Source organism: Typopeltis vanoorti, chromosome 7, assembly GCF_054136105.1.
Source record: "Typopeltis vanoorti isolate ZY-2024b chromosome 7, IOZ_Tvanoo_1.0, whole genome shotgun sequence".
In the NCBI taxonomy this organism is placed as follows: Eukaryota; Metazoa; Arthropoda; class Arachnida; order Uropygi; family Thelyphonidae; genus Typopeltis; species Typopeltis vanoorti.
In genome coordinates this window covers 133,972,093-133,996,451 of record NC_143555.1, presented here as the reverse complement: position 1 = coordinate 133,996,451, position 24,359 = coordinate 133,972,093, and the positions used below count along the sequence as shown (strand labels likewise).

General features: G+C 36.6%; 1 protein-coding gene across 1 annotated transcript in view; it reads right to left on the bottom strand.

Annotated features, from left to right (window-relative positions):
• Nucleotides 1–219: 219 nt before the first annotated feature.
• LOC150105084 (pentatricopeptide repeat-containing protein 1, mitochondrial) overlaps nt 220–24,359 on the bottom strand; it is a 135,306-nt gene continuing 111,166 nt past the window's right edge. Inside the window, exons 8-10 of the mRNA XM_090396141.1 lie at nt 15,777–15,893; nt 4,436–4,624; nt 220–371 (exon numbers count right to left, since the gene is read on the bottom strand). Coding sequence (XP_090252267.1) covers nt 225–371; nt 4,436–4,624; nt 15,777–15,893 — 453 coding nt within the window. The 3' untranslated portion in view covers nt 220–224. The remainder of the gene's footprint in view (nt 372–4,435; nt 4,625–15,776; nt 15,894–24,359) is intronic.

The window sequence follows — 24,359 nt, the reverse complement described above, 5'->3', positions numbered from 1 at the left end:
CATGTGGCTATAATACAGTGGCAGATGCGATCAAAATTGAGTAAAGAATAGAGGTGATTTTTTTTAGATCATGTCGAGCCAAAATCAAACATCTGTTTTAAAACATACAAAAACCAAATGACACATGGCAATTTATATAATTATTTTATTTGAAAAATGAATTTATAACTTTATTTACAATAAAAATGTATAATTATATAATTACAAGAGAAAATGTATTAAAATTATATTTTGGCATACTGTTCCCAGGGATGTTTGGGAAGCTCTACCTCCATCCTTTTCAACCATGTGGTATAATATAGACAAAAAGTCTTGTATCCACTTTTAAAATAATCTGTTTGACAATCACTTCGTACTTCCTTACCTCTTTCCTAAGAAAAGAAAATTACTTAATGAAATTCTCAGAAATGATTACTTAGTGTTACTTATTTTATATTAAAATGATTAAACATTAAAATTATTATCAAGATTAATTAACAAATTATTACGGATATAATGAGAGAAAATATAGCTTTTAATTACATTTCTAGCAAAACTCTGCACTGTTTAGGGATATATTCTAAAACTAGACCTCTACTCCAAATGAAAAAAAAAAAAAAAAAAAAAAATTACTGTCCACTAGAGGAGTTCAATGTTAGCATACTGTCTAAGACTCTAAGCTCCAATGCCAGGACTGGTCACATTATCATTATCATTTCTAGAGCATAAATCACAGGAGTAAGCAAACTGAATAATGCTACCATTAGGGGATAGTTAATACAATTAACTATCCCCTAATAGCATTACATTAGGGGATAGTTAGATAACATTACTGTTATCTAACATAATTTCTGATTTATTTAATTAATTAAAGATGACTGCAAAAAATAAGGTTAATATGTACTTTTTTGCAATCTGGAACAATCGAAGAAAGTAGCCTATTAAAAAAAAATTAGTTATGCAGATGTAGTTGAAACTGGACTAATTTATGAGTATTATACCAGATTCTTTAAGAAGTCTTTCAAGGTCAGAGTGAATTTTGTAAGAATTTTGCAACTTCATATTAGCAGCCTTTGTACTGGTATTCCACTTATTTCTTACTCATTTGAGAATAAGTTTAAGAGAAAACGATTCTAAAGGGACATACAATTCTGTACATACCAGAATAAGCAAATGATGGCAGGATCTTTGATAAGGTTTTTTTTTTTTTTTTTAATCTGACTCAGAGTTTCCATAGCTCAGGTGGTTTAGATGAGCCCTTTGGTTGGAAAGACCAGGTTTGAATCCCATCCCATGATGTGAGAAACCGTTATCAGGTGTTTTCAATTGAATGGTGAGTTAGCCAGTCTCATATGGAGGTGGAGCATTTTTTCTCTTGGAAACTCGGGTTTTTTTGTCCCTCAAACAGGCAAACTGGCCAGAAGAACACATGCAATATACAAACACAGGACACTTCAGGAATAAGGATTAACCAGTCCATTCCGTTAGATATTGGTTTTTGAATATCTGCAGAGTGAAGTTTACATGTAAGTGCAAATGAGGTTTTCTCCTGGAAACTCAGGTTTTTCGTCTCTCAAAACACGCAAACTGGCCAGAAGAACACATGCAATATACAAACAGAGGACACTTTGGGAATAAGGATTAACCAGTCTATTCTGTCAGATATTGGTTTTGAATACCTGCACAGTGAAGTGTGGGTTTGCATGTAAGTGCAAATCAGAAAGGAGAGAATCTGGCCCAAAGCTGGTCTGCATCTCTAAGTATTCAGACTATTTAAGCTGACACCAACTAAAGAGGTACCAAAACTAAACTAGATGGCAATGAAGTTAACCCATCCATTCTTCAACAGGCTGTAGGTTTGAATCACATCAATGTGAGACCACCACCACCATGAACCTTATGGGCTTGAAAAGTTCCATGTGTGATCTGTAGAGCAGGGTTTCTGTATTATCTGATCGTTGGCCCACTGAGGATCAGCATTGAAACTTTATTGATGTATATTTATAAATCTTTATAACAAAAACATTTATTGATGAAGAGGCGGTGCATCATTATATATGGTCAGGGAAAAAAAGAATCTTATTTGCCTTTGGATATAACTATTGCAAATCAAAATGTCAGTTTCTTAGCTAAGGAAAAAAAACAACAGCATTTTGGTTGCTTTTTGTTAATAATAAAATACAACATATATTCAATTTCTTATAAATATGTCAAAAAATTGCCAAGCAAACAAAGTCTCCATGAGCTCATCATCATCAAATTGCACATACACAGAAATAGGGTGATCTGATTACAAGAGAAAATTAGCAAAGAATCAAAGAAATATCAAAGTGTTTTTTCATTATGTGGTGAGTAAAAGGAATGATGATTATGAAAAGATAACCTTAATGAATACTGATGGTAGGGAGGTGAGAGAAGCAGAAGGAAGAGTTGAATTACTAAGTGATCACTTAACAAGGGTATATTATTAGGTGGAGATACTGCAATGACAGATGTGATGATTAACTGATGTGAGAGTAAAACATGAAGTAGAGGTACTTAGAATTTTACAAAATATCAATGGAAATACTGTCACTGGATTGGATGGCATACTGGTCCCATGTGTTACAAGGTGCAAGAGAATGAGCAACATGTCTAATCAGGTTATTCAATTTAAGTCTCAGCTCAGGGAGGTTTCCAGGAGAATAGAAAGAGGACAAAACATTTCCATTATATAAAGGAGGCTCCAATATAGAGGCAGCATATTATTGAATTATCAGTATCTCGGAAAGTAGTAGACAGGAATATGATATTTATTTAAGAGGAAATAGTACAAAAGACCTGGGCTTCACTCTGTGAAGGCTAGGTCTTGCCTTAGTAATTTACTCACTTTCTGTAATAAAGTAATATTACATATAATAAAGCAACAAGTTGGATAAAGGCAAATCCCCATACCATGACACTGCAAAGGATATAACAAGATACATGTAACTCTATTATGTAAACTGAAAGAAACAGAAATGAACTGATTAATATGTAGCTAGTGAGGTAAATAAAAAAGTGTCTAATGGACAGACACTAAAGAGTAGCATATTGTAGAAAAGAATCCAAATGAAGGTAGGGGAGGAGGGAGGGAGAGAGAGAGAGAGAGACATGCCACACCATCACTTAGTTGAGCTTGCTGTTTAATTTGTAAATTAATGATATAAACAGAACATAGTTTTTTGCTGATGATGAAACTTGGAAATGGCAATAGTTAATATAATTAACTACTGATCGTGTAGGTTCATATAGAAGGGCAAAAGATAATGGTTATTACAAGTTTAATGTTTATTGGTCTGAAATTATAAATGAAGCAACCAAGGCCTTGAGGCTGACGTATTGTGTCTTGTTCTGGCAAGTTTGTCTGTTATGATTGATGAAAATGTTTCCAGAAGAAAAAAATGCTTTCCACCATTGTATGAAACTTGCCAACTCATCCTCAGATGAAAAAAACCATATGTTTTTTTTTTTTCTAAACAACATTCAAACTTAGGTCTTGCATCAAACCAAGGGCATCATCAATATCACTGAGTTCTTATACGTGTGAAGACGTAAGCGGAGATCATGATAGGTATTGTATGAATAATGGTAGTATATGTCTACTGTAATGAGTTTTTGGACCTTGTGAAGGTTCCCAGATATCAATAATAAAAATTTAAAAAAAAAAAAATATATATATATATATGTGTGTGTGTGTGTGTGTGTGTATTTGGTGGCCCTGTTGGCTATGTGAGTTGCATTTTTGCTCTCCCATTAACAATGTTAGATTTCAAATCCAACTGCAGGCATTGATTTTTTTTTTATGTGAACTTAACTACAAAAAGCAAATACTGGTATTAGAGTAAGTAAACTGAGGATTAGATTATCCAGTTAACCTCTAATTGAGCCACTTCAGATCACCAATAAGTAGGGTAGTGGTTTTGCACTGGCAATAAAATTCATCTACCACCTAAAGACATCCATGCCTACAGTGGGATATAAACCTACTTCCTGTTGGCTGGAGAGCAGGGCACCTATCTACTCTACCAACTAGGCTAGCAGATGTTTAATATCTTTAGGTAATAGATAAACTTCATCCCTTAGTACAAAAAACATCACATCATCTTGCTAATTGGAGATCTGAAGTAGGTTGAATGTTTAATCTACAGAACAGACTTTCTGGCTTATATATCTTGTATATATACCTCACTCATTGTATCAACTTTCCAGATTTACAGCTTTTCTTCTTGTAGGATTCAGATAAAGTGTGTGCACACGCACACACACAACACATATTATGATAAAGAGCAGGAATAGACAGAATATTAATGAAATCTGAAAAGAAATATGGTAAATACCATGCTCAATAAATAACTGAGAAATAGTTTCCATTGCGACCACATATATAATGGACTTAGTTAAAGGATCATATATGTATTAGTTTAATTTAACTCACCATAGCAAGAACTATTTCTTTGGCATTTTTATATGTCATTTCAAGATCTTTCAGCAACTTAGAGTCAGGTTTAACATTCAGATTTTTCATGGTATTCATCATATCAATAAGATACCAGAAATCCATTTTTTGTTTAGCACTACATACTAGTGCACCTATAATTTCCACATTTGGTGTATATCCCAAATTCTGAAAAAAATAAAAAAATAAATAAAAATGGATTGCAGAAAACTGTAAAATTTCCATAATATCGAGAACATGTGGCATATATTACTTCTAATTATGCATTTTTAATTTCATAGTGATCAAGTCATACATTTCTGGTTATTTATATAACTTTTTTTTTTTTTCCCCCAGGAAAAGAGTGTGTGTATGCATGCATAAAGGGAGAAACTAAGTAAATTTTCACAGAAGGAATAAGTGTAAACAGATACATTTACATTAGCTTAATTTTTAAGAAGTAACAAGAGACACCCCTAGTATTATCATGTTTAAGGACTGGTATGAAGATACTATGTGAATAATGGTTAGTGTGGGCCTCTCACAATGAGTGTTTGGACTTTGTGAAGATGCCCATATAATAATAAAGTACATACAATTACATGTGCATTATGGCAAATTTATTACGTAAATTTTAATTTTTGTCTTAATTAAAAAATTATAAACATACCCTATTTAAACTGTGGGCTGTAACTACTAAATAACTTAATAGAATTGCCAGTTAATGTTTAGCTTGTAATTTTCGTTTTCTTTACTTTCCTGATTGTACCCTGATTAAGCCGACAGCATAAGCCAGCGAAACTAGTTGGTAATTAAAATAGTTTATTCTCATTAATCCTTGTGGTCAAGAATCAACAATTTTGAATACTAAATAATTTAATTTCAATGTTATTTCAATGGCACTTTATGTATCCAAATTCTGCATGATGAATAAGTCATGGCTGTTAGGGTGGTTAATCGAAATTATACAGGCGTCTTATAATATGTGCTGCTTATGATTAGAACATATCCATACCTGATAAATACCAGGTATGTTATCATGTGAGCACATAAAAACAGCTACAACAATTCACTTCGGCTGTTCAAACTAAACTATGTCTGATTCTTTCCATCATATGGGTGGTTGCTGCACATTCAGAGATTTGGTTTATGTGAATGCTGAACCTTCACCTCTCAGACTTTTTATCCCAAAGTTTGATTTTTAGCAATCCAACCGCAAGAATAGTGACGTCATGTTTCTTGGTCCTTTTCTTTTCCCAATAACTCTGACTAAGCCAATACCAGATAACTCTCTCTAGTCACAAAACATTCTTGATTTTTTTTTTTTTTTAAATCAGCTTTCCTCCCAAGAAGTCACCTCTCCTATGGCAAATTGCAAAGTTGAAAACAGCTGCACTCAGCCATTCTGAGTGAAACTGTTTTCATGCTATCCTTCATTTCAACATTCCTAATTCATATACTTGTTCCGAGTTACAGATATCATACTTGCCGAAATAAAGGCCCACTTTTCTGCTCAATTCAAAACTTCTACTTGCTATTCAAGTTTGTTTTCCAAGTGTGACTAAGCAGTTTATGTATCCACTCAGCTTACACTGCAGCTTCCAACAGGCACAAAAAAAAAATCAAGAAATCTGAAGGGCAATTGCAAAAAATCAGCCTCCTGCTCAAACAGCAGAAAGTTGTGCCCATGGCCATTGGCATAACTTCTCCCCTTCCATGTCTTCACCTCTCTCAATTTAGATGGTGGCACTGTGACATTATCCAAGAACATAGCCTAGTTAAATGGTTATAATAAAAAAATGGTAGATATATCCTAAAAGATCCCCCTAAAGAGATGGACAGAAAAAACAACATTAAGGAGTGATATCACTTCCTTACACATGTATATTATAATCTAAAAGAGGATAAAGTCAGTTACTCAGTTAGTAGTAATAATGTTGGAAGTTTATTTTTCACTTGGTTAGACTATAATAAGTTTAGTTTAATCCTTTATCAAAGTGTAAGCAAACAAAGTTTGCACTTGAAAATATCTTCAGGACTGGGGTAAGGTAGTGCAACACCAGGCAACTCCGAGCAAAGGTGGACCAAGCTCTCATCACTCCTTGTCTCAGTATCTCCCATAATGCGAAGCACATCTCCTTACAGACATGTATACTGCTATGCATTAAGGGAAGGGCCACCACCCAGACTGGTTTCAACCTTTATTGAGGTCTCATCAGTGGGAGGCAGACCCAAAAAAGATATTTTCAGGCACAAACTTTGTTTGCTTACGCTTGGATAAAGGATTAAACTAAATTTATTATGGTAGTGATGATGTTGTTTTGTTGGAAAAGATCTAAATTCAATTCCCATCACCATAGAAGAGAATTTTCATAAGGTTTTTCAATTAAAGATGAGTTAGTGAGTAGATAATGACCCAGGAAAATCCCCTACTGTTATATTAAGAACAATTTACCTACTTCCTATGACTTTTTACTAGCAAGACATCAGAAGAATCTTGAATAGCAAGGATACCAACTAGTCTCATGATCTAATGGTATTCCCCCCCCCCAACAACCTTGATTAAAATGTGTACCGAGGAAGTAACATCTATCCTACAGCATCTCTACAAATTTTCATACCTATTCTGTAAAGAAAAGATAATCATCAGTTATACAGAAAGATTCTCACAGAGGATTGATATTTATCAGAAGAATGACTATGATTCTTCAATTCACTGGGTCACTTGAAAACTGTTAGTGGATCATTACATTCAACATTATTTCAAAGTTGAATGTTTGTAGAAACTATGAAAGTTTTGTAAATTTGATCTGAGAGTTTATGAGAATATAATCCTCTGCATCGGAGTTGCCTTAGCTTGCACTACTTTAAAGAACATGACTGCTGATCAAGTGTCCATATGTTCAGCATTGGGCAGGTTAAGTAGTGCAAGCTAAGGCAACTCCGATGCTGAGGATTGTATTCTCGTGAGCTCTCAGGTACAACATTGTTTCAAACATTCGGCTTTGAAACAATGTTGGATCTTTAATATCCACTTTTCCTAATTTTGCATTGCCAAAATGAAGCCATATGGCTCTTTCTTTAGTAATTGTTAGTGGATCTCTTTGCATTTTTTTTTAGGTGCTGAAACTCTCTTTACACTGCAAGATTTGGCATCAATACTACTAAGCTCCTGTAATGTATGTGGTGGCATAGCATGTGTTAAGGCTTAAGTGCTGGGAGGATATCATGTTGGAAGGTTTAATGGAGTATTAAAAGTACCAAGAAAGGATTAAAAGCTATTTTAATTCTTCCAACATTTTGTCTCAGTCACTGAGATATCTTCATGTATTACATATGAACACTTGTGACATAGGCAGCACAATAATAATAATAATAACTATTATTATTATTATTATTTTGGAAACCTCCATGGAGTCAAGAGACTCATCATGGGAGGTCCATTCAACCAGCAACATGTCTATTATGATGAACTTTGAAGTTATAAATACTCTCTGAATTCACAATGCACTCTGGCAACACATTCCACTCCCCAACAATTCTACATGTAAAAAATCTACTCCTCACACCCTTCTTTACCACATCTTTATACAATTTCCAGTTCCTTCATTCTTACCATCTTAACATTCACTCCTTTTATAATTTCTTCTGCATTAATCTGGTACAATCCTTTAACTAACTTGAAGGTATCTATCATATGTCCTCTTTTCCTCCTATCCACCAAACTCTGTAATCCACATTCTCTCAAATGCCCTTCATAGACAACACTCAAGAGTCCTGTTATTATTGTGATCACTGGTCTTTGGACCCTCTCTAAATGGTTTGCTTTGAAAAGATGCTTAAATAATACAGTATCTATATGTGTGCCCCCTAGAGTTTGAAGAACAAATAAGGTGGGAATGAAATGGTTGTGTAACCTTATTAAGCAAGAGATCCATAAGAGGAGGCTGATGTGGAAAGAATATCATTAAGAATTTCATAACCCCCTCTTACATTGGTGTAAGAGGGGGTTATGAAATATTTAAAAAAAATACAGGCCAGAAAAATGAATAATGCATAGAAGTTAAATTGGAGTATGAAAAGAAATGTCATACTCCAAAAGCTAAAGGTAATCCAAAATAATTTTAGTGTTATGCTGCAAGTAAAAGGACAAAAATGAATGGAAAAAATAACTTTAGTGAATGCAGATGCTACTGTCAGAAACAGATAAGATTGTCGAAATAATGAGTGCACACTTTATTGAGATCCATCAACCAAGTGTCATATGCACAGTGCTATCAACTTTGGATGAAGAAAAACAGGTGCATAAGAATGAGGTTCAAGAGCTATTGCATAACTTGGATGAGAATTCGTCAAGAAGGACAGGTGAGATATCAACACGTGCTAAAGGAATGTTCAACTGAATTAGCTTGGCTCTTGACATGTTTATATGATTTGATCATCATTTCAGGAAAGTTCCAACAGAAATGAAAAGCATGTATGATAGTTCTGTTGTACAAGGGTGATGCAAAGACTGATGTGTTTAGCTATCAACCTATTAGTATCTCTGGAAGTTCTGAAAATTTTAGAGAAGTTCATAAGAACTTGCATAGAAAAAATGCAAGTTCTTATGAACAGCATGCATTTACTAAAAGAAAGTCATGTCTGAGCAATTTGCTCTTATTTTATAATAATGTTACAACTGAGTTGGATAAAGGGAATGGATACACTATGATACTGTTGCATTTGCTAAGCCATTTGATAAGATACCACAAAAGGCTGTGGCATAAACTGGCAAATATGAGAATGAAACATAAACAATTGATTTGAATAAGTTGGTGGCCAAGGAACAGATATCAGAAAGTGGTATATCGGGAGGGATGTGAATCTAAAAGATTTAAGGTGACCAGTGGTGTACCTTAGGGATCAGTCCTTGGATTATTGTTGTTCAATCTATATATTAATGATACTGACCAGAGATGTTTAACTGTTTGCTGATGATGGATAGGCAGGGCAATCCAGGATAAACAGCACTTACAGATGATTTGAATAGGTTAGTTCGTTGGTTTATTGACGCAAGAACAGCAAAGGTCATACTGCACCAAACCAAAGGTTATAGCAGTACTCAAGGTAATAATAACTAGCAATAAAGAGATAAATTAGTAAATAACATGTTATATACAAAAAGAAAATTTTAAAAGCTTGAGCTTGTGTAGCTCAGTGGAAGTTGCATGTGCATCCACAAGTCTCTGGAAGGAAGAACATCCAAGTTCGATTCTAGTCTCTGACTAGAGGAATTTATTTCTAAGCCATTTTTAGTTGATTTCTGGTACAAGCAAGTGGGTTTTTTCCTCCTGGAAACACAAGTTAATTTTTCATCTTATAAGCCCAAGAAAATTAACCACTATTTCAGACAATAAACATAGTGTTAGGATTAGAAATCACAAGAGTGCCACTTGTCAACTACCTCTCTTCAATACATGCTGTGTATAATTAGTGACAGTTCTGGGTCAGCTATCTCTATTTGGCTACTGGTGGAGAATGAACTGTCCCCCTCAGTCTCCAATTCTTGTCCTATCAGGTGTCTTCTCCCTCCAGGAGATTGACTACCATGTGTCTCCACCATGTCCTATTCTGCACCTCTCTGCTGCATTCCTCATATGAGAGATAGGGGTCCAGTCTTCTATATTTTTCATCCACTCCAGTCTTTATCTTCCTCTTTCCCCTCAACAGTTCCTTCGAGAAGAGTCCTTTGTAGGACAGTTATGTCTCAGAATATGTCCAAAACATCTGACTTTTCTCTTTTTAATTTCTTTCATCAGGCTCCTGTTTATGCCTGCCACCTCTAGTACCTCTTCATTTGTCTTTCCATGATATTCTCATAATTCTTCGTAGCATCCACATTTCAAAGGCCTCCAGTTTTTTCACACTCCGATTGGAGAGTGTCCACGTCTCTACTCCATATAATAATGTAGACCATATGCAGCATTTGAAGATTCTTAGTCTTGTTTACAGATTTAATTCTCTAGATATTAGTAGATTTTTCATACTGTTGAAAGTCGACCTTGCAATTTCAATCCATTTCCTAATTTCATCTCTGCCCTGCCATTCTCTGTGATCAAGTGTCTGAGGTATATGTATTTTTGCGCCTGTTCTAATTTATTTCCTTTTATATTGATGCATATTTTTGGTATTTTCTTTTCTCTTGAAATTATCATGGTTTTGTCTTTTTAAAGTTGAAACTGAGGCCATACTATACTTGAGGGTTTCATCTATAAGAGTTTTGAGGTCATATTTGTTTTCATCTAGAAGAACCATGTCACCTACATATCTTAGTTTATTAATATTTCAGCCCCCTACAGTGATTCCTTTGAGGTTACTAATATTTCTTCTAGGTACAGGTTAAAGAGAATCGGAGAAAAGACACAGCCTTGTCTCACACCTTTCTGAACTGGGAATTCTTCGGAGGTCTCCCTATTTATTCTCAAAGATGCAGTCTGTTCCCAGTAAAGATTAGTTAATAGCCTAATGTCTTTTCCATCCATGCCTATTTTTGAAAGGATTTCAATTAATTGTTCATGTTGGACATTGTTGAATGCCTTTTTGTAATCTATGAAGCAGAGGTACACATCTTTTTGTTTTTCTAGACATTTTTCTATGATGGTTATGAAGTTGAAAATACCTTCTCTTGTACCTACATTTTCATTGAAGCCACTTTGTGTATCATTTATTTCTATGTTTATTTTTCTTTTATTTCTTTCAAGAATAACATATAGGAGGACTTTTGATACTTGACTGATTGTCCTGAACTCTTCACATTTTGCAGCTTTTGTTTTTTTGGGAATTGGAATGAAAATTGAGTGATTAATATCTTTGGGTAGAAATCCAGTAAATAAGTTTAAGGAGTGGTATTATAGATTTTGTGTATAAATGTTAGTGTTGGTCTCCCACGATGGGTCTCCAGGCTCCATGGAGATGCCACATAATAACAATACTATTTCTTATCAAGGGGGTTCAAGTTTTTAGCAAGAAAAAAGTGTCCATATACTGTTCCATCCCATATACAAAAAATGTATATAGGATGGAACAAACTGTTATTCCAATTGCAACAGAAACTAAACTCTTAGGATTCATTTTTGGAAGAAATCCTACATTCTTTACCCACATTCTTAGAGAAAAGTGAAAAAGAGCATATGCATTAAACAATGTACATGGAGCAGAGAACTGACAAATAGTTATTATTATTATTATTATTATTATGGGCAACACCAGGAAGTCGACAGACTCATTGAGGGAGGCCCTAACATCATGTCAAGAACAACTATTCAACATTCGCACAGTATCTATCATACCTCGCCTTGAACTCATTCACAGTCATGGCCTTCATAACAGACTCTGGCAGCTTATTCCACTCATTCACCATTCTCCAAGTAAAAAACCTAGCTCTAACACCCTTGCTAACCACATTCTTGCCCAAATTCCATGTATGGTCCCTAGTCCTCCACCACAAGTCCTATTCTCAAAAATATCTTCTGAATTAATCTTATAGAACCCTTCAGTAATTTGAATGTCTCAATCATATCACCCCTTTTCCACCTATCAACCAATTTCTGCAACCCACAAATCTTCAACCTGTTCTCATAAGGTTCATTCCATAGACCTGCTATCATCTTGGTCACTTGTCTCTGGATCCTCTCCACCTCTTCCCCATCAAGAAGAAACCCTGGTGCCCATATCTTGGCACAGTAGTCTAGATGGGGTCTTATCAAGGCTCAATACAGAGGAACAATAACTTGTTTGTCTGCTTGTTAAAGTATTTTTCAGTAACCAAGTGATTTGATGAGCTGATTTAGCCACTTTTGCAATGTCCCTCCTAAACTTCAACTCCCTATCCACCAACACTCCCAAATCCCTCGCCTCATCAATCTCCTGGAGTATGGTTCCACCAATGTGATATACTGCGGCTAATCTTTTCACCCCAAAATGCATAATATTACACTTTGCCACATTAAATTGACATCCATTTTCCTTAGCGCAGTCCTCCAAACTATCCAAATCATCTTGCAAAATTTTGACATCCTGTGTACTCACTATTGCTCTACTCAACTTTGCATCATCAGCCAACAAGTAAACACTTCCTCTCAGATCCTTTCCTATATCGTTAATGAACAAATTGAAAAGTAGTGGCCCAAGAACAGAACCCTGCGGCACACCACTAGTTACAGGCTGTCTTTTGGACTCTACTCCTGAATAAACCATTCTCTGATATCTCTCCATCAACCACCCTCCTATACATCTTGCCAATCCTATATCCATCCCCAGTTTACTGATTAGAATTCCATGTGATATCCTGTCAAAGGCCTTAGCAAGGTCCAGTAGAATCACTGTAAAAACCATCACCCCCTTATCCAGTTCAGCCATCACTGTGTTATAAAATGTGAGCAAGTTACTGAGGCACATGATCTCCCTTCACAAAACCATGCTCAAAGCCAAGTATCCCATTTTCATCTATCCAATCCTGTATTTTTCTCTTGACTAATTTCTCCAAGACCTTGACAACGATTCTTGATATGCTAATCGGTTAGTAAGAGTGATCATAGGGTCTTGACTTGGGAGGTGGCTTTAGCCACCTCCCAAGTCAAGACCCTATGATCACTCATATTCGTTACAAGACCCTATGATCCCAAGTCATATTCGTTACAGCCAAATTCTCAGATGCAATTACTAGGCCAAGCACTCTCTGACCCCCCCTAGTATTTTCCATTACAGCTGTAGTTGCATGAGATTAAGCCTAAAATTAAGCATTGACAGTTTAGTCAAGGTAGAAACATAAGACAGGAGGTTGCTCTTGCGAGGCTCTGCTCTCCAACCAACAGGTGACTGATTCAAACCATTCCATGGGCATGGATGCTTATGATTGTCTTTAAGTCAGAAAGGAATTTCATTCCAAGTGCAAGACCACTGCTCTGCTTATTGGAGGTGTGAAGTAGATTGAAAAAAGTTCTATGTTTGGACTCTAGAGCAGAGTTTCCAGTTTATACAAAACCCTAAATAAAAACGAAAAAAAAAAAAAAAAAGAAAAAAGTAAGAAAAAAAATAAAAAGATCATTAGCCCACCCACAGTAAGAATGTACTATAGGTTTACAAAACCTCAATCCTTCTTTCTCCTATCTACCAGTATCTCCTGTCCACATACTCTCAATCTGACCTTGTAATCTGCATTCCATAATCTCAATAAATTCTTTGTAACTCTTCTCTGTAGCCTTTTTCGAGCTTCTTTATCGCCCTTCCCTTGGAACACAAGAAACCAGATCTGTATGCTGTAGTGCAGATGCAGTCACATCAAGACTTTGTAAAGGATCAATAAGTGTGCATTAAAATGCACACATTGATCCTCATCTTCTTTATTGCCAATCTCATACTAGTTTTTCAGTGCAATTTTAAACTCAGTACTAAATATTAAAATCATTCCTACCTTCAAGATATCCAGGTATGTTCAAATTTGTACTTTCATAATAGTTTTGAAATTTCAATTAATGATAATTTAATTAGTAAATAAAACATTAACACACAGTCGAGTGTTGGTAATTTTAGGGACAGCTCCATTCCATTTAATGTCTAGTCAGTCACACTTCTGTATCCAACTTCAGGAGGTAAATGAAATATTTTCAGAATTTTTTTTATATATATTAAATGAAGCAAAATTGATTTTACAAACTCTGTTTCATTTAATTTGACATTCATGTGAGCAATGAGATAGATGAACTGGGAGTATATTGAAAAATATCAATGTGCACACAGCAGTGCCTCTGATGAAGTTGTTTAATCTAGGTCTCAGCTCTGGTAAGGTTCCAAGGGATTGGACAGAAGATAAGCCAGTTCCATTACATAAATGTAGATCTAAGACAGAAGTAGAAAATCACAAACCAATTACTCTGTAATTTGTTCTTGTATCTCTCTCTAGAGTGGTAGTTAAAGGATTAGAAAAGTTGGTTAAAAGTAAAATTCAGGAATAGGTGGATAGAAATATGATACTCTATTGGGGGCAGCATGGTTTGTAAAAGGTAGGGCCCACCTCAGTAATTTATTCACATTTTATAATAAGGCGACAGCATAATTGAATAAAGGAAAAGGTCACACTACTGCTTTGACTTTGCAAAAGTATTTGTAAGAATACCATATGGAAAACTATTACATAAGTTAGATCAAACGGGAATGGATGTGAGGCTGGTGGCATGGATAGGAGGATGGCTGATAGACGGACATCAGAGGGGGTTGTGTATGAAGTGGAATCAAGGTGAATTAGAGCACTTAGTGGAGTGCCCCAGGACTCTGTACCAGGACCACAACTCTTTAATTCATACATCAATGATATAGCAGAAGATTTGAAGGTGGATATTCAGTTGTCAATGATGCAAAACTGGGGAGAGCAATAGTTGATAAAGGTGATGTAGATATCTTATTTAAATTTATTTATTTATTTATTTAAATAATTATATTATAAATGTATTTAAATCACAAGATGATTTAAATAAATTGGCAGTGTGGATAAAGGACAATGGTTGTCAATTTAATGTTGTAAAATGTAAAATAATGCACTTTAGGATGAAAATATTACACATTTTGTATCATACTGATGGCACTTTTTTACTAGAAAGACTATTTTACAGGAAATTGATGAGGCAAGGAATCAAAGGGTGATGGTGGTTAGAGAATTAAAATTCAGAGGACATATTGCAAGAGTTGGCAAAATAGCTCAGAGGATTACTTGGATGCTGAAGAACACATTGACAAGTAAAGACAGGGAGGTTATTATTCCTCTTTATAAATCTATGATTCAGCCACTTATGCACAGACTTGGTCACCTGCATTTCTTGGGGATTGGGAGGTGGTGGAGAGGATTCAGAGATGAGTGACCAAGCTGGTGACAGGTCTGTGGAATTTTCCCTATGAGGACAGATTGAAGGTGTGTGGGTTGCAGAGTTCAGCTAACTGGTGGAGGAGAGGGGATGGGATAGGATAAAAACTTATAAGTTACTAAAGAGATTCTATAAGATTGATACAGAAGAAAGTTTTCAATACATGGAGAATAGGGAGGGAAAACAAGAGGCCACACCGGAAGATGTCTAAAAGTGTGAATGGAAGGATGTGTAGACTCGGTTCTTTACTTGGAGAGTGGTGAATAAGTGGAATGGACTGTCAGAGGTGAAAGCATCCCAACAGTGAATAGATTTATGGAGATGTAAGATAGACATTGAGTTAATAGACAGAGTGGGTCTCCTGCAATGAGTCTTTTGACTCATATAAATAATGATAATAATAATATATAAATTATCAAACTGCATTTAAATTATTTTCAAACCTCCATATCAGCAAGCAGTTTCAATCCTTCTTTACGAACAGAACATCCAAGTGCTAGAACTCCAAATGTTACAATATCTGGATGAAGGCCTTCATTGCTTAATAATGTAAGGCAATGCTTAATGAGAAAAGTGAAAGAGAGAAAAACAGTTTATATATATATATATAAGCATTATAAGCTTATATTTTATTTATACACATTTGAAAAAAAGAATATATATTAAAATAGCATACTTAAGTAATTATTAGTTGATTTTTTCAGATAAACAATTTCATATTCTTTATCAGAAATGAGAAAGGACATAGGCATCTGGAGAGATTGCTGTTCTGAAAAAGTCAGTGTGTCCCAGGGAGGATGGTAGCAGGGATGGCCTGTTGTGGGAATGGGAGAAGGGGGATGACATTAGGTAACACTGAGCCCAGTGGAGTCTAGAGAGGATAAAGCTGAGTATAGAAACAACGGCATCTATATGCTTATACTAATGCAAGGAGTATCAGGAATAAGGGAGAGGAATTGGTGGCGCAGATAGCATCAACCTGGCCAAAAAAAAATTACTGGGATCACTGAGACGTGGTTGACAGAAGAGGATATAATAACAGGAATAAAAGTCACTGGGTACAGCATTTTTCAGCAGGATAGGAAGGGAAAGCATGGTGGTGGAGTACTGCTTATGATAAGCGACGACCTATGTCCTCTAAGAGTGGAGACTCTTAGAGGACATAGTCTTGCCCACCTCTTAGAGGTGTCCTCTAAGAGGTGGGCAAGACAGGATATTTAGTGGGGTTTGCTACAGACCCAGGAGTACAGAGGGTGGGGACCAGAAAATGTTTAGACAGTTGAGTTTGGGAAATGCAAGAAGAATGATTGTTATGAGAGATTTTAACTACAGTAGTATAAACTGGGGAGAGGAAGATGCATGTAGCAATAAGGGAATGGAATTTCTAGAATTCTTGAGGGACAAATGTTTTAGGCAACATGTACTAGAGGGAACAAGAGGTTCAAGAGTTTTGGATTTGGTTATAACATCAGAGGAGTTGATAATAACTGAGATGACATCTCTCCCACCAGTTGGTGAGAGTGACCATATGGTTTTGACTTGGAAAATGAAGACATGCAGGAGTATCAAAGAGACGGGAATGTATTTGGAATTATAAGGCAGGTGATTATAATAGTTTAAGACGTCAACTTGGGGAAGTTTCATGGAGGGAGGAATTGTAGGGCCGTGATATCATTAGTGTGTGGGAAATTGTGAAAGAATATTTGTTAACAGCAGTGGTAAGATGTATACCACGAATGAAGCAGAAGACACAATTCAGAGTAAAGTGGATGACAAACAATATTAATCAGGAATTGCACGCGAAAAATAGGCTATGGAAGAGATATAAGGAGACAGGTGAGGAGAAGATGCATGAAGAATATAAGACACAGGCTAGAAGAGTGATTAGTATTGTAAGGAAGACGAAACTGGAATATGAGAGGAGATTGGCCCTAAGATCCAAAGAAAATCCTAGGGAATTTTTTAGCTATGTGGCCAGTAAGAGGAGAAACGACTGTGAAAGGATGATATTGTGGGATAAAAATGGGAATAGAGTGACTGATGAAGAAGACATAGTAGAATTGTTTAATGAACACTTTATTGGAGTATTTCATCCTGGAGGAGTCAGTTTTAATGCTAGAGGGATAGGGCAGGTTCGAGGTTTAGAGGTGCAGGAGGAGAGTGGGTTTCAAATACCGAGTACTCTGGATGTCAGTAATGTTGTGGGACTGGATGATATTTCACCACAAGTTTTGAGAGAATGTGCTAGGGAACTGACAGTGCCTTTGACTTGGCTTTTCAATGAAAGTGTGGCTGCGGAAAAGGTGCCCATGGAATGGAAGGAAGGTAAGATTAGTGCCATTGCATAAGGGTGCCAGCAGACTGGAAGTGTCTAATTATAGGCCAGTTTGTGTGTCATCAGTAGTTAGTAAGATCTTGGAGAAAGATCTTACTAACTACTTACTAACTACTTACTAACTACTTAGTGAAGGACTGTATACAGCATTGGGCAGATAAGGGTAATGTTATCTGTCAGAGTCAACATGGATTTGTGAAGGGGCGCCTTTGTTTTAGCAATATACTAGCCTTTTATGATAAAGTTACAAGAGCATTAGATGAGGGAAAGGCATATATTGCCATTTTCTTTGAATTAGCAAAGACATTTGACAGGGTGCCACATGATAAGCTGATATTTAAATTGCAGCACATGGGTCTGGATATCAGATTGGTCAACTGGATTCAGGATTGGCTGTCTGATAGGTATCAGAGAGTTGTGTATGGTGGGGCAGTTTCATGGAAGCAGGGGTTTACAAGTGGGGTCCCACAGGGATCAGTACTGGGACCTATATTGTTCAACCTTTATATCAATGACATTGTCAGTGAATTGCAAGGGGATATTCAGTTGTTTGCAGATAATGTGAAGCTAGTCAGGATTATTAGTAATAGAGCAGATGTGGTGGCCCTGCAAGAGGATTTGAATAAGCTAGATAGATGGGCAAATGAATGGGGGTCAGTTTAATGCAGCAAAATGCAAGGTCTTGAGGTTTGGGAAACATTGATGGGACACTGCATACTCTATGGGAGGAGTTATACTGAAGGAAGTAGGAGAGATAAGAGATCTGGAGTTGATGATTGATAGAAACCTGTAACTTAGGGGACATATTGCAAAGGTGGTGAAGGTAACACAGAGGATTGCTGCAATAATGAGAAGGACACTGACCTGCAGAGATAAAACAGTTATCATTCCATTGTATAAGACCCTGATCAGACCACACTTGGACTATTGTTCTCAGATTTGGTCCCCAGTATTTGAAGGGGATAATTAACTGTGGAAAGGGTACAAAGGCAGATAACAAAGATGATTTCAGGACTGTAAATTGATAGTTATGAGGATCGGCTGAGGGAATGTGGACTGCAGAGTTTGGTAGATAGAAGAAAGAGAGGTGATATGATTCAGACTTTTGCAATGTTGGTTAAATGCTGACATTGGGGAGTTCTTTTGCTTAGTTGAAGCAGGAAGGAGTGATGATAAGAGGCCATCCCTGGAAGTTACAAAAGGAAACTGTGAGCAAGAGGGTGAGGAGTGGTTTCTTTGCATGGAGGGTGGTTGAACCATGGAATGCATTGTCTGATGGAGTGTTGAGAGCGAGAACAGTCAATGAGGTCAAGGAGTGGTATGATAGACTTTGTGTTTCTTAGGTGATATGATTGAGATTTTTACACTGTTGAGAGGGGCTACAGGGCTGACACTGGGGAGTTCTTTTGCTTGGTTGAACAGCAGGAAGGAGTGATGACAAGAGGCCATCCCTGGAAGTTACGAAAGGAAACTGTGAGCAAGAGGGTGAGGAGTGGTTTCCTTGCATGGAGGGTGGTTGAACCATGGAATGCATTGCCTGATGGAGTGTTGAGAGTGAGAACGGTCAACGAGTTCAAGGAGTGGTATGATAGACTTTGTGTTTCTTAGGAAGGACCTCCCACGAAGAGTCTTTTGACTCCATGGAGGCCTGAATAATAATAAATAATAATAATATTAAGTGCCTCCATAGCCAAATTGGAAGAATGACAGTATGTTGCACCCTTCGATTGGAAAAGGGCTAAGTTCAATTGTCATCATGATGGGAGGAATCTTTATATGGACATATTCAATCGAAGGTGAGTTAGCCGATCTCATACGGAGGTATCAGGGTTTTATCTCCTGGAAACTCAGGTTTTTCATCCCGCATACAGACAAATTGGCCCTTCAGATCACACGCAATTTACAGACAAAAAAAATACTAGCTGTGGTGGTAGTGGCCAGTAGATGGTGCTAATGTTGATGATTGGTGGTAAAGGTTCGGTGTAGTGGTGGAACCGGAGAGTTTTACAATAGGTGTCCTCCTGCGATGAGTCTTTGGACTCCTAGGAGGTGTCATGAATAATAATAATAATAATATATTTTAAAATTAGAAAAACTAGAAACACTATGATTCCACAGGCATGTAATGGGTGGTGAAATTCGGTGTGGTGGTCTTCCTGCAAAATGGTGTACAACATACTGTGCTTTATATTAAAAAAAAAAACAAATAATCATTTATACATTTTCTGAGATGTTCATGTGTCTTTCACCTTGATGCTACATGTCCTTGTATCTTTTGCAGAAAAGATACAAGGACACGTAGCGTCTTGTGACAGTAAAAGTAATTAAAGAAACATGTGAAACAAGAACAATAATATAACTTAGATATATAATATAACTTAAATAATAATATAATATAACATCTAGATTAAGCCTTATTGTCAAAAAAAAAGAAAAAAGAAAAAAGGTTAACCACCTGACAACAGTTTTCTCTAATGCTTGCATATATCATCATCAAATTCCTGACATCTATCTTTGGGGTACATGCCAGGAATTTGATACAGGGAAGGTGGGAAGGGGATGTACAGGATATTACGAGGGTGGTCTGAAAAGTTCTTGGCCTCAAGGATAGATGGCAATACTATCGACACGATTTTTTTTTCTAAGTTGGTACATCTATCATAAGCATCCATGTGAAATTGCAAGTCATTCTATCAAGGTTTTATATTTAGTTTGTTTTATACAGCTGTTAGAAGCAAAAGTGTTGTCTGCATCCCTTGAAATGGATAAAATTGAGTATTGTGCAGTTATAAAAGTCTTTGTGAAAGAAGGTTTAATGCCAAAAGAAATTCATTCAAAGTTCATAAAAGCTTACGGTTACTCTTCTCCTTCATTTTTGAAAATTAAGAAATGGACTGCTGAGTTTAAAGGTGGCCGTACCAGCCTTGAAGATGATCCACATGAAGGACGTCCAAAAAGTGTAACAACACCAGAAATCATTGATCGAGTGCCTGATATGGTATTGGATGACCGGCAAGTCAAAGTGCATGAAATTGCTGAGACAACAGGCATTTCAAAAGAATGTGTAGGATATATTTCGCATGAAGAATTGCATATGAAAAAGCTTTGTGGAAGATAGGTTCCACGCTTGCTCACAGCAGATCAAAATCGTATTTGAATGAAAATCTCTGAATAAGCTGATTTATTACTATGGATGAGACTTGGATTCACCATCAATTAAAACAGTGGATAGAAGCTAATTGTTCAGCACCAAAGAAGAAAAAGTCGGTTCCAGCAGCAGGAAAGGTCATGGCATCAGTGTTTTGGGATGCTAAAGCATTTTGTTTATTAATTATCTTGAAAAAGGTAAAACAATAACCAGGGAATATTATTTCAATCTTTTAACCAGACTACACAAAAAAATTCGTGAGAAAAGATCCAGTTTGTAGAAGAAAAAATCATCTTTCATCAGGACAATGCACCTGCCCACAAAAGTGTTTTGACAATGGGAAAATTAAGTCATCTGTACTATGAATTGTTGGAACATCCACCCTTTTCCCCAGATTTGGCTCCTTCTGACTTCTATCTCTTCTCAAAACTAAAACTCTTCCTTGCTGGTCAGCGTTTATCTTCGAATCTAGAGGTGATTGCAGCTGTAGAGGGGTATTTTGCAGATTTTACTGAGAACCACTACAGGGATGGGATAATGGCGCTGCATCACTAGAATAAATGTGTTAGTCTTAAGGGAGATTATGTTGAAAAATAAAAATAATTTTAAAATTATAAATTCGCTTTTTCATTGTTAGGCCGAGAACTTTGTCAGCCCATCCCCGTATGATTTTTTTACTATACGAAAAAGTTGCATCTTATCAACAATTTTCTTATTGACAATTTATCTCCAAATGAATCTGTTATCTGTCAAGAATACAATATTATTAGATTTTATATTTCTGTCTTCTAATGCACTTTTAATGTATCAGAAAAGTTCCAGAGGAAGACCAGATTCACCTGGATCTGGTCTTCCTTTGGATCTTTTCCCTTCTCCTGGCAAAGAACACTTGTTTTGCTAATCTTTCATCGTCCATTCTGTTTGAGTGACCATAGCACCTGAGATTAGCTCCACTAACATGATCCTGAATGCTAACAATGTCAAGTTCTTTTCTAATATTCACATTTTAATATTATACTACAATTTTTACCCTCTTTTTCAGAACTTTCATTATTATTATTGTCATATCGCTATTTCCTTCAGAATGAAGGAAATAGCGATATGACAAGAAACGGCAAGGTTGTACATGAAAATTGTGAGAGTGTGAATGATAGTATAAATGGTTTCTCAGAGAACAAAAAAAGATGAGATAGATGCATTGAGTGAGATCGTGTTGTTGAATAGTGCGATAGAAAGAGCAAAACAGCAGCTAGAGTGCATGAACAAAAGTAGACTGAATGAACCAACCAATAATAAAAAGTATAACAGGAAAAATAGACGTATGAATGTGAACATGAACAAAATGAAGGATAGAGTGCTGTATGGAGACTCGTCAGTACGAGGTGTGTTAGTAGAGGATTTGACAAAATCGTACCAACCTGGTGCGACCATAAAGGACATAACTGAGTCTATTAGAGAGCAAAAGGAAAGGGTGAAAGAAATGATTGTTGTGGCAGGTACGAATGATTTGAAAGGAGATAAAATGGAAATGATAGAAGACCTGAATGAATTGTTTGAGGTAGCAAAAGAAAAGAGTGAGAGAGTTAGAATGATTAGTCTTTTGCCACGGTATGACAGTGAAATGTTTAAAAGGAGGGCTATAATTGCGAATGACTTTATGCGTGGGTTATGTATGACGAGTGGTGTGGAATTTGTGGATGTGTGGAGTGAGTTTGATGGGCGAAAGGATCTATATAAGATGGATGGCTTGCATTTGAATGGTTACGGTGTAAGGAGACTTGAGAAAGTGTTGCTGAATGTAGTGGATGTGCAAATTCAGGGAAACTAGATTTGTTAAGGGGGGGGGGAGGAGTAGAGATACAGTCCTTATGGAGGCAGTTGAATGTAAGAATGAATATAATATGCCAGAGCAAATAAGGACAACAAACCTGAGTGGGATAGTTAATATAAGGCATCAAGGTAGGGTTGGGGCTAATGGGGGTCTTAAATTCATGTACACTAATACTAGGAGTATTAGGAACAAGAAGGAAGAGTTTTTGGCCATGGTTGGCACTTCCAGACCACAGGTTATAGGTATTAGTGAAACATGGCTGACTGTAGATGATATAACTAGTGGGATTGAATGTGATGGGTATAGTGTGTTCAGGAATGACAGTGAGAATAAAATGGGGGGGGGGGAGGAGTATTGTTGATGATAGCTGATGAGCTCCAGCCAAGGAGAATAGAAGTTGAATTGCAGGATAGAGAAAAGAGCACATTTGAGGCCATTTGGTGTGAGATTGTGGCTAGCAGAACTAAATATACAATTGGGTGCTGCTATAGATCAGGTGATGGAAAAGATGGTGGTGACAGTATGCACAAGCAAATAGAAGAAATGGGTGGAAGGAGGGTGATTATTATGGGCGATTTCAACTATGGTCGCATTGATTGGAGTGAGGAGAGGACACACGGGAGGAAGGAACCGGATTTTATGCGGTTATTAAGGGATAACTATCTGCGACAGCATGTAATGGAAAATACTAGGGGTCAGAGAGTGCTTGACCTAGTAATTACATCTGATGATTTGGCTGTAACAAATATGACCACATTGCCACCAATCGGTGAGAGTGATCATAGGGTCTTAATTTGGGAGGTGGCTAAAGGTGTAGAATTTTCAATTAAGACAGGGTACATGTGGAATTATCGGGCTGGAAAGTATGACAAGCTTAGGAGTTTAATTGGTTCAGTGCCATGGCATGTACAACCGCAAGGACTAGAAGTTGATAGTGCATGGGAGGTAGTTAAGAAGTGCTTGCATGAAGCAATGGCTGACTGTATACCTAGAATCCGAATAATTAATCAAGTAGGGGTTAAATGGATGAATAACACCATTAAGCTTGAGTTGCAAAAAAAGAAACAACTATGGAGGGAATTTAAGGAGAAGGGTGACCAGCAGGCACATGAACGGTATAAAGCGCATGCCAGAAGGGTGACGAATGTGGTAAGAAAAGCAAAAAAGGATTACGAAAAAACATTGGCAATGCAAGTAAAGAGAATCCTTAAGTAAAAGGAAAAATGTACATGGCAGATTGATTTTAAAGAATGCCGATGGTAGGGAGGTAACTGAATCAGTTGAGATAGTTGAGTTACTGAGTGAGCACTTTGCAAAAGTATATCATCCAGGTGGTGACATTGCAGAAACGAATAAACCAGTAGATTATACGGGAATTGTGGTTAATGAAGTGGAGGTGAGTAGTCTATTGCATAACCTCAATGTCAAAACATCTGTGGGATTGGATGGTATACCAGCTCGTGTTGTACGAGAAGCAGCTAAAGAATTGTCAGTACCCTTGACCATTTTGTTTAATTTGAGTCTCGGGTCTGGGTTAGTCCCGAGCAGGTGGAAAGAGGGGAAAATAGTTCCACTGCATAAAGGTGGTTCCAAGACTGCTGTTGTAAATTACCGACCGATTAGCATATCAGGAATCATTGTCAAGGTCTTAAAGAAATTAGTCAAGAAAAGAATACAGGATTGGATAGATGAAAATGGGATATTGTATGGGG